The sequence below is a fragment of the Solanum stenotomum genome, chromosome 4 (assembly GCF_019186545.1).
Source record: "Solanum stenotomum isolate F172 chromosome 4, ASM1918654v1, whole genome shotgun sequence".
Classification (NCBI taxonomy): domain Eukaryota; kingdom Viridiplantae; phylum Streptophyta; class Magnoliopsida; order Solanales; family Solanaceae; genus Solanum; species Solanum stenotomum.
The window spans coordinates 61,390,198-61,404,878 of NC_064285.1; the positions used below are offsets into that span (position 1 = coordinate 61,390,198).

General features: G+C 40.7%; 1 protein-coding gene across 1 annotated transcript; it reads right to left on the minus strand.

Annotated features, from left to right (window-relative positions):
* Positions 1-436: 436 nt before the first annotated feature.
* On the minus strand, positions 437-1,419 carry LOC125861624 (uncharacterized). The gene is made up of 3 exons (XM_049541482.1): positions 1,062-1,419; positions 517-632; positions 437-466 (listed from the first exon to the last, which is right to left on the minus strand). The coding sequence occupies exons 1-3, from the start codon at positions 1,417-1,419 to the stop codon at positions 437-439; spliced, it is 504 nt and encodes a 167-aa protein (XP_049397439.1).
* Between the last annotated feature and the right edge of the window lie 13,262 nt (positions 1,420-14,681).

Sequence of the window (14,681 nt, forward strand, 5' to 3'; positions counted from 1 at the left end):
AAAAGTACGAATCATTCTCTGTCGATACAGTTGACCGTGACAAACGGCAACCATTTTCTTCTCATCAATCAATGTTAACTGATCAATACGCTTGCGAACCCATTCAGCATCACTCAATTCAGCTTCTTGGATGATTCTCAATGAAGGTATTTCAACTTCTACAGGTATAACTGCTTCTGTTCCATATACTAGCAAATACGGAGTAGCTCCAACTGATATTCTGACAGTCGTTCGGTAACCCAACAAAGCATATGGCAACATCTCGTGCCAACCTCTGCGATTATCAATCATTTTCCTCAAAATCTTCTTTATGTTCTTGTTGGCAGCTTCTACGGCTCCATTCATTTGGGGACGATAGGCGGTTGAGTTTCGGTGAGTAATCTTGAATTGTTCACATATCTCTCTCATCAAGTGACTATTGAGATTCGCCCCATTATCAGTTATGATGGATTCTGGCACTCCAAACCTACATATCAAATTGTTGCGAACAAAATCAGTTACAACCTTCTTGGTTACCGATTTGTACGAAGCTGATTCTACCCATTTGGTGAAATAGTCAATGACAACCAAAATGAATCTGTGTCTGTTAGAGGCAGCTGGCTCTATTGGGCCAATGATATCCATGCCCCAAGCTACAAATAGCCAAGGCGAACTCATAGCATTGAGTTCGTGAGGCGACACCCGAATCAAATCTCCGTGCACTTGACATTTATGACATTACTGCACAAACTTGCAACAATCATGTTCCATAGTCATCCAAAAATAGCCAGCTCGAAGGACCTTCCTCGACAAAGTGAGTCTATTCATATGAGTACCACAAACTCCGGCATGTATTTGTTCCGAAAGCTTCGCAGCTTCACTAGCATCAACACATCTGAGAAGACCTAAATCTGGAGTCCTCCTGTAAAGGACTTCCCCACTTGCAATGAAATTGAGGGCCATACGGCGTATCAACTTCTTCTGGTTAAATGTTGCATTCTCAGGATAAGTCCCGTCCTTTAAATACTTCTTGATGTCAAAATACCAAGGTAAACCATCTGGTTCCGCTTCAACATGTGAACAGTGGGCAGGCTGCTCTTTTACCTCTATATCCACTGGATCAATATAACTTGTGTCTGGATGCTTAATCATTGACGCGATGATGGCAAGAGCATTGGTCAACTCATTATGTGTCCTGGGAGTGTGTCTGAACTCAATCTTGCAAAATTTCTTGCACAACTTCTGTATATACCGCACATACGGTGTGATCTTTAGGTTTTTCACGACCCATTCTCCTTGAACCTGATGAATCAGTAAGTCTGAGTCTCCAATAACCAGAAGCTCATGAATATTCATGTCGATGGCCATCTTCAAACCAAGGATACAAGCTTCATATTCGGCCATATTGTTCGTGCATTCAAATCGGAGTTTAGCCGCCATAGGATAGTGTTGACCGGTTTCTGACACTAAGACCGCTCCGATTCTTTTCCTTGATGATTCGCCGCTCTATCAAAGAATGCTCTCCAACCAGGGTATGCCTCAGAAATATCTTAACCCACAAATGAAACTTTCTCGTCAGGAAAATAGGTCTTGAGCGGTTCATATTCCTCATCAACTGGATTCTCTGCAAGATGATCAACTAAGGCTTGTGCTTTTATCTCCTTTTGTGTTACGTACACAATGTCAAACTCACTCAAAAGCATTTGCCATTTAGCCAACTTCCCGGTCGGCATTGCTTTTTGGAAAATATACTTCAATGGGTCCATCCTGGAAATAAGGTATGTGGTATAAGAAGACAAATAATGTCTTAACTTCTGAGCAATCCAGGTCAAAGCACAACATGTCCTCTCCAAAAGAGTGTAACGAGCCTCATATGGAGTGAACTTTTTGCTCAAGCAATAAATGACTCGCTCTTTCTTCCCAATTTCGTCATGTTGACCAAGCATGCATCCCAATGCGTTATCCGAGACCGATAAATATAGCAATAACGGACTCTTTTCTCGTGGAGGGACCAACACCGGTGGATTAGACAAATAGTTCTTGATGGTATCAAAAGCAGTTTGACATTCTCCGGTCCACTTGGTCTAGGCATCTTTTTTCAACAACCTGAAGATGGGCTCACACACCACAGTGGATTGAGTTATAAATCGACTGATGTAGTTCAACCTTCCTAAGAAACTCATCACCTCTTTTTTGGTCTTCGGAGGGGGTAGTTCTTGGATCACCTTGATCTTGGAAGGGTCAAGCTCAATGCCTCTCCTACTAACTATGAATCCCAACAACTTGCCAGCTGACACCCCAAAAGCACATTTGGCGGGATTTAACTTCAAATTGTATCGGCGTAGACGATAAAAAATTTTCCTCAAGTGAGTTAAGTGATCCGAACTCTCACGGGACTTGATTATGATATCATCTACATACACCTCGATTTCTTTGTGAATCATATCGTGAAAGATGGTCGTCATGGCCCTCATGTAAGTAGCACCGGCATTCTTGAGACCAAAAGGCATCACCCGATAATGATATACACCCCAAGGTGTGATGAAAGCTGTATTTTTTGCATCTTCTTCGTCCATCAGGATTTGGTGGTAACCCGCATAACAATCCACAAATGACTGCATCTCATGCTTAGCACAATTATCAATGAGAATGTGAATATTTAGTAATGGAAAATTATCTTTCGGGCTAACTTTGTTGAGATCTCTATAGTCAACACAAATTCTTATTTTTCTGTCTTTCTTGGCAACCGGAACAACATTAGCTAATCAAGTCAGATACTGCGTCACTTCCACTACTTGGGACTCGATCTGCTTTGTAATCTCTTCTTTGATATTCAAACTCAACTCAGGCTTGAACTTCCGAGTCTTTTATTTTACTGGACTGAAATCTGGATTAATCGGCAACTTGTAGGACACCATATTCGTGCTCAGCCCTGGCATGTCTTTATAAGACCAGGCAAATACATCAATGTACTCCCTGAGCAAATGAATCATGTCTCTTTTTTGGGCTTCAGTCAGATGGACACTGACTCTGAGTTATTTGACACATTCCTCATCTCCGAGATTCACAGTTTCAGTTTCCTCAAGTTTTGGCTTGTGTTGATTCTCGAATTGTCGGAACCCTTCAACAACAAGTTCGGGTACATCATTTTCTTCTTCATATTCCTCACACTCATCATCACCTGCCTCATTTCGTTCACTCGGTTCATGACATGACATGACATTGGCAGGTTTTAAATTAATATTACTGAAATCATAAACAAACAGAGTTAGGAAAGTAAAATATAAATAGATAAATAAATAACTTTTGATAAAAGAGGCTTTCATTTAAATTGAAAAAACAAGCACAAACTTTAGCCATGATCGAGGGCCATTTTGTTTTTTTAAATGTCACAAGGGAATTTAAAAACTTCAAACATATAAAACTGCATAAATGGTGGGTCTCGGGGGTCTTTCGAACTACCACCGATTTTAAAATAAACAACGATGCATGTATTTTCTACCCAGATGAGCGGGAAATCAGGAGTGGTGTGGAGGTCCAGTTCTGCAATTGCTCATCAGGTTCTGCATCACGGATGCCTGATGTCCCAGCCTCTTCCTCGATGACCGCATCAATCTTCTCAAAAAGGCCCCAGATTCCTTCCCTGAGACCACCATCGTTGACATTTTCTCGTATCGAAAATGACTGATACAGATGAGGAATCGGCCTGGTCAATGTTTGATCATCACTCTTGTTCTTCATCTCTGTTTCATCAGCCTCTGTGGGGACATACCCCAAACCGAATTTTGCTCATTTGGCGGGAATTTGGATAGGCTCAACGATTCCTTGAAAGTATTTCCCCAATCCGAAACCTGGTTCGAAACCATTTTGGAGCATGACAGTAGCAATCATCTTGTACACGGCAGACATAAGAGGCTGTGGAGCCAAGTCATCACCGGTGGCATTTACCAGGTCCACCGTGTAGAAATCACAACCTCGAAAGACATCATTAACGATCGGTGCATACCCATTGGAATGACTCCCTTCACCATAAATGACCAATTCCTTGTCCTTCCAAACAAACTTCATTAGTTGGTGAAGGGTGAAAGACACAGCTCCAGCCATATGAATAAACGGTCTTCCTAGAAGCAAGTTGTAACTGGTGTTGATATCCAACACCTGGAACTCCACATTAAAATCCGCAGGACCCACCTGAATATCCAAGTTCACCGCACCCAATGTGTCTCTTTGCACTCCATCAAAGGCCCTCACATTGACTTGGTTCTGGTGAAGTTTTCCCACATCGAATTTCAGCTGCCTCAGAGTCAAAAGTGGGCAGATATTAAGACCGGATCCATCATCGACCAAGATGTGATTAATTATCTTGTCTCGACATATACAGGTGACGTGCAGAGCTTTGTTGTGCATCATCCCTTCAAAGGGCAGCTCTTCGTCACAAAAACTGATTCGATGTCCTCGAATAACCTAGTTTATCATGGCTGCTAGATTGTCGCTGTTTGTTCCCACGGGCACATAAGTGTCATCCAAAGCCCTCATCAGAGCCTGTGTATGCAACTGCGACCTTATCAATAAGGCCCACACAGAGATCTGAGCCGACGTCTTCTCCAAATGCTTCACAATTGAATAATCTTTCGGCTGCATTTTTCTCCAGAACTCTTCGGCCTTGGCTTCACTGATCGGCCTTTTAGTCTGATCCTTTTTCTGCCCCTCTTGGGCCAATTCTTTCGGTGTGTAGCACCTGCCAGATCTGTTCATGCCTTGAGTAACTGCCGTTTCAATCACAAATTTTGGTCGGGTAAGAGTTTCTCTCGGCACCAAGGCAACAGCCTTCTCGGGTGTCAGAATCACAAACTCTCTCTTCTCTCTGATGCTCAACGAAGTTACGACCTTTTCCAGTTCATCAGGAGCAATCGGAACTATTGCCTTTGTCACGCACCAATCATCATCTGTCTCTATCATATTGATAGTGAAGCCTCCATGATTTGGCAAAGGGTTACTATTGACATTGGGCGCGACTGTCTGAAGAGAGACCACATCAGGTCTTGGATCTTATGCTTCAGATTGATGCAGTCCTCGGTATCATGTCCAACACTGTTGGAGTGATACGCGCACCTCTGATCAGGTCTGTAAAACTTTGAGCTAGTGTCAACCGGCTTGGGCCCCACTGGATGAATATATCCTGCCGTAGTTAATCGTTCAAACAGCTTTGTTCGGCTTTCAACAAGCGGAGTGAAAATTCTGGCAGGCTTCTTCTCAAATCTAGGACGGGGGGGATTGTAATTGGCTTGTTGAGGAGGAGGCATTTGACGATAATTTGGAGCGTTTGGACGGGGGGCTTGATATCTGGGATATGAGTTGGTTTGGTAGTTTGGTTGTGGAGCTTGGTAGTTCGAAGGGGTATTTTGGTAAAGTGGAGCTGGGGTTTGGTACACTGGGGTAGGCGTTTGGTAATTTGTCGGAACGTTGGCACAGTTGGGGGCGGCATTTCGGTAGTGATGAGAGGGAGTCTGGTAAATTGGAAGGGGAGTTTGGTAGTTAGGAGGGGGAGTATTTTGATAGCTGGGAAGAGGGGTGTTTTGGTAACTGGTGGGAGGGGTATTTTGGTAATCAACATGTGCATAACATGCCGGGTACGAACTCTGTGAAGGTCGAGATTGATAATGATTTCCTTGGGGTCTTCTTCCCCTCATAAGAGATAGATGACACATCCTCTCTTTTCTTCTTCAACAAGCCCGAAGATCCGGGCGAGGCAGCAACACGGGCAATCTTCCCGGTTCTCAATCCATCCTTAATAGTCTCACCTACCTTGACTATCTCAGCAAATTTTGCTCCAACGAGCAACATAATTCTGTCATAATATTCGGGCTCCTGCACCCGCACAAACACTTCAACAATTTCCTTTTCTGACATAGGAGGTCTAACTCTAGCTGCCTCCTTTCGCCATCTATATGAAAATTCTCTGTAACTCTCGGTCGGCTTCTGCTTCATCTTCTCCAAGGAGTAATGATCAGGAACGATCTCCACATTGTAGACGAATCGTTCGATGAAGTCCTTAGCCAGAGCGTTCCATCTAGACCACTGTCTCGTTTCATGAGACGTAAACCATTCTAGGCCTCTCCGCTCATACTTCAGCTAAAAAGCCGCATCAACAAAGCTTCATCTCTCCCAACTCCCACGAGTTGGTCACAGTAGGCCCTCAGGTGCGCTAAGGGGTTCCCCGTTCCTCCAAAGATGTCGAACCCTTTCAAGAGGTCCAAATTCGGGTGAATGCACAGGTCTTCATAATTCAACCCGGCGACCTCAGGAATGCAGTTCAACTCCTTTATGGCTTTTCTAATTTCCTCCTTCATATCTATCTTGGTGGTCTCTTCCTTTGACCTCCACTCTTTCTCCCTCTCCTCATAGTGGTCAAACTTCGAACCATGGGTATCATGCTCGTTGGGGACTAGTATTTGGAAAACAACATTTTGCGGTAGCGGTGGAGTGATAGAGGGACTCTGGCCATTTAAAGGGGCGTGATAGTTTTGGGGAAAAGTTTGGGGGTTGGTGTGAAGGAGGGAGATGCGTGGGTTATTAGCGTTTTGACTGTGGAGGGGTAGGCCAGTTTGGTGGTTTGCATTAGGGGGAAGGAGTGGTGCTTGGAGATTGGTATTTTGAGGAGAGGGTGGTGTTTGGTAAGAGGCTGATGCGTAGTGGGGGTTTTGGGTGGTAAGGTCAGATGGAAGGATTACGAGCAGGACTTGAAGGCGGGTTTTGAGCTTGTTCCGCGTTAGGAGGGGGAATTTGAGCTGGAGGTCTTCCGTCTGGTTGAGCATTGACACCAAAAATCGGAGGAGGCAAATCTTGTTTTCTCTGCATCTCAACCCTCATCTCAGCAATTTGTTGCATCAACTATAGGATCAGTTCATTCTGATCAGCAAGGGCGGGCTGAGCCACCACGACATCAGTAAGGCTGGTTTCTTCGTTGTTATCACCCATTGCAGCTTTTCCCTTTTGTGAACTTTGACTAGGGAAGGAATCTATAGGACCTTTAGATCTAGTGAAATAAGGATGATCGGCCAGTGTATCAACATAGATCAGTTCTAACTACCTGTAGATAAAAACAACTCAAAGGAAAATCTGTCAGTATTAGTTCTGGATGAATAATGCAAGATATCACATAGAAAGTAGATAAACACATAAAAGTTGCTTCGTTTGAGGACACGTTAACCCACGAGTAATGGGGACTGATTTTCTTGAACAAGCAGAAATTTGCTCGTTTTATTTTGGGGCTAATGACTGAGAAAGGCTAAATTGCATTGAACTAAGGTCTTTTTGCTGCATCTTCTGGCATTTGTTAATCTGAACTCAATATTTCCTTGTAGAATGAAAGAGGGGGAAAAGAAAATTTGCTAAAGATAGGGGCAGGGCCGTGAAAGGCTGCTTACGTATCTCCGAAGGAGAATTCAGGCCCTACGTAGTTCGAATACAAAGGAAATTTTCATTTTCATTCATTCATTTCAAGTGATTACAAGGAAAGTGAAAGACAGACAATAAAGCTCCTAAAAGATAGAGTGTGCTTCTATCCAAGCCATTTTTCTTTCGATTGTTGCATTAATCATGGAGGGGGGGTAAACTCGTATGCTTCGAGGGCAATTTCTCATTCCCTTCTTTCCACCGCCCTTGTGGAGGAGGCCTATAGACAATTTCCTCCTCAGTATCTTCTTCAGTAGCTCCAATGTGAGTGTCTTCGGGACCGTTGCTGGTGTCTCTTGGCCGAAGAAAGAGTACTTTCCACGTGGCTTCCGAAGCATCATAGTTGCATCTTTGAAGGTATCATGTTTCTTACGCACAACAACTATCTCTTCATTTATAACAACCTGTTTTGTCATCTTAGCTGCCAACTCCGCGTCTAGTGCCGCATTTGCTGCTCGTGCGACCGCGGTGGCAAACTCCACTTCTATTCTCCTTTCTCTAGTTTCTTGGATCTCTCGCCTGAGCCGCTGCAATTCCATCCTCAAATCCTCCTCAGTTAGCTCTATGTCGATACCCTTGCCCTTTTCCATCTTAGTAGCAATCTCACCTTTTCTGAGATGATAGAGTAATATTTTAGAATTTGGTAGTAGGATTTTATTTCTGGCTGAGAAACTTAAGACTCATGGAATTTTGGTTGGACGTTTGGTAGTGACTTGTATTCGGTATTGAGAAATTTTTCAGAAATTTTTTGAAAAGGAGTGGGCTAAAAATGTCCTTATCCAAAGCAACGTATCACATAAACAGTTAAAGCACACAAGCATACATTGCGTCCTAAACAGATATGTGACCCTTTTGTGCCCAGGGTAGGCCTAGCGAATTTGAAGGATGTATTGCGCCATTTAAAATAAATTGTTGCACCCCCCAAAAAGATTCATAAATAATTAGAGAATTCATTACAAAGTCAACGAAAGGGGTACATCTTTTAGGGAATGGATAAACTGCAAATACAATAAAATCAATCCCTCGCAGGGGAAAAAGATAGCTAAAAGGCTGAAGGTTCCGTTCCTCCTCTTGCTTTTTCCACTTCTTCGCGAATGAGGAACTTGCTAGTCATCACATGGGGCTCGGCGAACATAGCTTTGGAAGACATTGGTACGCCTTGAAGAGTGTTAAGTTGATCATCCAAATTCGAGTCCAAACGTACCAGGCAGGCTCTTGCGTTAGCTAACTCTTGTGTGGCAAAGGCTAAGGCCATTTGGCTTTCATATTCTCGATGTTGGAACTCTCATTCCCTACGCAGGTATTCTTGCTCCCTACGTTGAAACTCTTGCTCTCTTTGATCCCATTCCTGCTGAAAGTGGTAGGCTTGGATTTGGAGCCTTACCTGGACATCTTCAATTTGTTGGCCCGTGCGTGGTGTCGGGTCAAGTGTACCACGCAGATCATCCTGCAATCATTTTTTGTACTCGTCAATATACCCAGCGTCATATCTGTCTTTAGTCATGCTTTCTTTTAGGTTAACCCGCCCGGCCCATTCATCGAGAATTTCCTTGGCATAAGGTATCTTGTCACACCCGTTGTAGTCAAAGACGTAGCGGCTAGCATCTCCTTTGAAAGGTAGAATTTGTGTTCTGCCAAATTGCCGCATTACCCTGCTAGGGTTGTAAGGTCGTACACCTCTAATGCCAGGAAGAATTAGGAAATGACACTTTGCCCCCTGAACGGCTATTTTCTCTGACATGAAATCTTGAAACATCTCCATCTTTTATGTCGTGGAAGACTTTAGCCCATGCTTTCCTCATGTTGTGGATCTCGAATCTATTAATACTCAAGTGTAACTCGTAATGGTCGAAGTGACTTTCTTTTCGTGGTTCGGTTAATTTCTGTTTCTGGGTCTCGCATATCTTCACTAGATGTTTAGACATCCACCATTGCAGCAGGATATTACACCCTCGAAAAAATGGAAACCTATTTTTGCATTGACCCAAAGATCGATAGATGTCAGCCACAATGATCGGGGCCAGGTTGAAGCATTTCTTGACTTGTCCCTTTTTACCAACGCCTTCAAAGATAGCGTGAGTTACCATGACAATCCGAGTATCAATTTTATTCCCTCCGTCCTGGGGGAATACCATTGTCCCTAAGAGGCATATGGCAACTGCTAAGGTTTGGGTTTGACTCCAACTACTACGATTGAGAAACTCATTTGAAAAATTCTTGTAATAGTTTTCGTGTCCCCATCGTTCGTAGAATTTCATAAGCGGAATACTCAAGGTGTCTAGCCAGTCTGCATTTACCAGTAACAACATGTTCTTCAGTTCTTTGCTGGTCGGCTTATCCGGTAGCAAAATGTGATGATCTGGATGATTTTTCCTTTTCTGGCACATTCCTACGTTGTCTAAGCAATCTCTGATTTCTTCAACAATTGGTGTCATTTCAACATCTCCGAAGAGAAACACCATTCTCTCATCATCCCAAAATCGAGTGACCACCTCAATGAACTCAGGCCATACTTCGAGATTCATTATCGACGGGAGGTGACCCAAGTGAATGGAAAGTTCTCTTTTCTGATACGCATTGAGATTGTACCACCATACACGGAGAAGGTTTGGCGTCTCGGTGACCATTTTGAAACTCAAGTGTTGCTTGGTCATCTACCAAAACATACAAAGAATTAGATACCCCCCAAACCCAAGACACAATAATTTGTCAAACAGCGCATACATCCTTCAAACATGTAAGTATGAACGTCCGTTCGGGCCGTGGGCCCTTTGGACTCAAGGTTGTCTTTCTAATGGGCCCAACACGTTTTGGGTATTGGGTCATCTTAGGCCAATGCGCTAAATTTCGGGATTGAGTTTGGCTCTACGCTAGTCTTGACTAAGAGTGGGCTTTGTTTAAAGTGGATAGGTGACCCAAGCGGACAACTTGGGCTGAGACAGTTAACGACCGTTGACTATCCAGTAGCTAACTACATTTGTCAGGGTGCCCCAAGAACAATTTGGTTAACGAACGACTGCGGTCCACATAATCGTCCTTTAGATGAAAATTAAAATAATTGTCATTTGACGGAGTATGTCATGCCATGAATGCAACAGTTCAATATATACGATAAATAAAACAAGTAAACAGTTAAATCACATAGCCAAATAAATTAATCTTAAGGTTAGAACCGTTCAAATCCCCAGCAGAGTCGTCATTCTGTTTTATTTGAAAAATATATTTTGACTGGTTTTAAGAGTCGCCACTTAATTTTTAAGAAAAAAAATCAAGAAAACTATTGTTTTCAAAAGACTAAAACAGAAATCCAATGAAAACTTAAAAGGGGTTCGAGGTTCTTATTAGTGTTCTAGGAAGGGTTTTAAAGCATCTAGAACACCCGTTAATGAGGTTATCCAGTAATTAATTATTCGGCTAAAAATATTTAACAGCAAATATTGACAGATAAACCATTAGGAAAAAATAAAGTAAAGAAGGAAATTTGGGCCCAAGTCTGATTTTCTATCTTCCTGGGCCAGTACTTGGGCCCATTTTTTTTGTCTTGGGCCTTCGGCCCATTTGAATCACCTGTACATATCCTAAACTAACATTAAAAGAATTACATTTTATCTTTGGGCCTTGGACCCATTTTTCACCTGTCCTAAATTTCTAATAGAGTATTAATAATTAAAAGACAAGGGCTTAGGTCCTAAATAACAAAATACAAATTTAAATAATGAAGAGTGGGCCTTTGGTCCAATCTTTCAACTCTTGATTTCTTGCGCGCCTTTTCAACTCTAGAGCCTGTTCATCGATTTTAATGTTGGCTGACTCAAAAAGATGAGGAATTTGAGCCTTTACGGCTCATTCGATATGCGAGGAAAAGGAAATAGGAGTCCAAGAAGACTCGGACAGATTTACATGCAAAAAAAAAAGGAGTAAAAATACAAGTTAGAGCCTCGAAATAACACAAATAATAACATATTTAAGACAACTTATCAATTCAACTTTTGTGATAATATGTGACAGAATAAACTCGACCAAACTAAACAACGTAGAACGCTAATGATCCAAATCACATTAATAAACAAAGTAGTAGACATTCAAACTACTGTATCATATAAGTGCAAAAATAATGAATCCTAATAATGTTAGCAAATTGACTAATTAACCTACTATGCAATGAGCATTACAAGTGATTAGCATCATAACCAAAAGGGTCCCAACAGCTTCCAAATCCCAAGAAAAAATAAACTATGGCATATTATCTAAACCAAACAAAGCAAGATGCAAAAGAAAGTAAGGCATGCTGGAAAATTACAATGCACATGACACGACATATGCCGGAAATAGCATGCTTACCCAATGTCCAAACTGGAATAAAAATTACACACAAAAAAAAAAACTAAACAAGAACTCGAAGCTAAAATTAGCTTATCACTACTAGTAGCAGCAAAAGAAGTGATTTAAGATTTCAAAAATATGAAACAGTGAAAGATTTGAATGAGCTAAACGGAGAGGTGAATGAACACTTGACTCTTCCTTGAGCTAAAACAAATACGGACAGCACCATAGGGCAACATGCTACTGCTACACCAACTGATTTTAGCTTTTTAAAATATCTAAAGTTAACAAGGGGTAACGACCCATGATGAATAATAAAGGAAGAAACACTTAAAAGAAGGAGCAGGTCAATACAAGCTTGATAACAGGTTCAAATCAGCAGATATAACGATGACAACCAAACAGACCGCTAAAGCCTTGCAACATCATGATTAATCATAAAAATGAAATACTAAAACACAAACATATTTAAACTCAAACTAAATCGAAATCTTCAATCTTTGGCTCTGAAAAACAAAGATACTAATAGCTAGATTCAAATATTTGAAATATTTCGCTATGCAGAATACCCATCAAACAAACACAACATAGGGGAAACGAGAGCACGAGCACACAAGATTTCAAGTACATGAGAATCTGGACACACACGATGTCAAACAGAATGTAATAGCGAAGAATAAAAGGAATTGGTTTTACCTTTCTCGGGGCAGCGAAATGAGGCTACGAACTGAGGAGCGATGACTTTACCACCACACACAAATTTCGAGAGTTCCGATGAGCAACGTGAATGTCTTGGAAAAAAGAAACTAGCTCTTGAATACGCCCTATAATGCTTGATTTCTTAAGTTTATATTTTCTTTTAAAAACCTATGTATCCCTATGTATCTTTTCTTTCTCTTGACTCCAAATTTTAACCAAAATTTCCCCTGTTCTCTGCCCAATTTTTTTTCAACTCCTCAAAATCCCCCCTATACAATGAATAAGGGGAATATATAGGAGAAACTAGGGTTCGGAAAAATGGGGGGAAAGGGTTGATTTTCGAGTTCAAAGAGCCCATTTCGAAATTCAAAAACCCCAAAAATCCTTTCACCATTAAGGGAAAACAAACCTTTTTCTGAAACTTTCAAACCATTCCGAAAAAGGAAGAAGAAACGACAAGAAAATTGCACATAGATGCCGTGTGATTTATGTGTATTTTGACGGTGGTTGTCGTGTATTGTTGCTGTCTCTGTGAACTCATGTTGTGTATGTGATTTTACGTTCTGGAAATTTGGGTTCTTTTGTGAAGGAGGAATGGATTTGGGCCGGGTTGGGGAAAAGGGAGTGGGCTGGGCATTTCTTTGGATATTGCTGTAAGTTTGGTGGGCTGAATTATTGCTGAAGGAATGGGAATAGGGAACCGTGGGCTGTAGGTTTGCTGGAAAAGTTGAAGAAAAGGCGCAAAATTTTGGTTTTAAAATGGTTTTAAGGTGAGGTTAAAGATGGGTTAGTATTAATTAATTAACGGGCTTCTTAATTTTAACAAAATAGAACAATTAATTTAATTGCAAACCAATGATTTAAAATTATAACCATAACTTGAACTAAACTAATTTTGTAAAATATTTAAAATAACATCCTCTTTTTTGCGAGACGATTTTCGAGTATCCACAAAATATACTAATTATATATTAAATTACATGAAATATATTTATCATTCAAAGTACTATAAAAATCGACTGAAATTATTTAAAATAACCTTGGCACTATTTTGAATTATATAAAGCTAACTATTCTAAATCGATTGGGATTTAAGAAGCTCGGTGATTAATTTAATATTGTGGAGGGTCAAAATTAGGTGTCAACATAGGGTTCATGCGGAATTATGGACATGAATAACCCAACTCAAGGATTTCATGAGTAACATGTAATAGTCCCATGATTAGGAATGTAATCTCAAAGGGGTTAGAAACTCAATACTTAAGACTTAGGAATTGGAGATATTACTCCTCTCATAGATACTCAACTTATGAAGTTCATGCGAAATTTATGGGCATGAACAACTTGACTCGTAGGTCTACACAGCTACATGGAACTCATGTATACAACTCTTCTCATTCTCATACTTACTTTCTCAAAACTTAGTTCAAATCGATAGTTAATCTCAAAGGATTCACAATTGAACTCAAAGGCTTACTTGAACTCTACTATTAACTCTCTCTTGAATGTGAATTATGAATTCAAGAGTTGTGGTTCATGATATGAAGGATCTCATGATGACAAAGTAGATTCATGAATACATTCTCCTCATCCTCATACTCACTTGCTCGGATCTTGAAACAAGTTACTAGTAATTGTAGAAGACTCCTCAAAAAGACTCTAAGGGACCTTATCAAAAAAGGTATGAAGGAACTCCCAAACTTGGCACTTGACTTCTCTTGACTTTGATCCTAACTTTCCTTGAATTGGATTATGGATTCAAGGTTCATGATTTCATGTTTATGGATGATCTCAATAACAATATATCAATTCAATAATTAGGAATAGAACTTTTAAAAGAAACACGAACTCAAGAACTCAAAATCAACTTATCTCAAGAATACTCAAATCTAGGGGAAAAATCCTAGATTCCTCTTTTACTGATTTAAACGTAGATGTAAGGCGTGAATATGAACTAGTCCAACACTATGATAGTCTTACATACTTGAAAAAAACAAGGTTCTTGAAGAATCTTGAAGAAAAACTTGATTAGAAGCCTTGAAACTCTAGCTTGAAGGTAAACAATCAAGAAAACCTTTCTTGAGGTTCTCGAGTTAGTTTCTTGAAATCTCTATGGCCAAAAATTATGATTTTCATGAGTGAAGATGAAAATCTGATTGTTTTGAGCTTTTTGTTGTCAAGAAATTCGTTGATGGTTTTTCTTGGAGGTAAAAAGACAAACGATT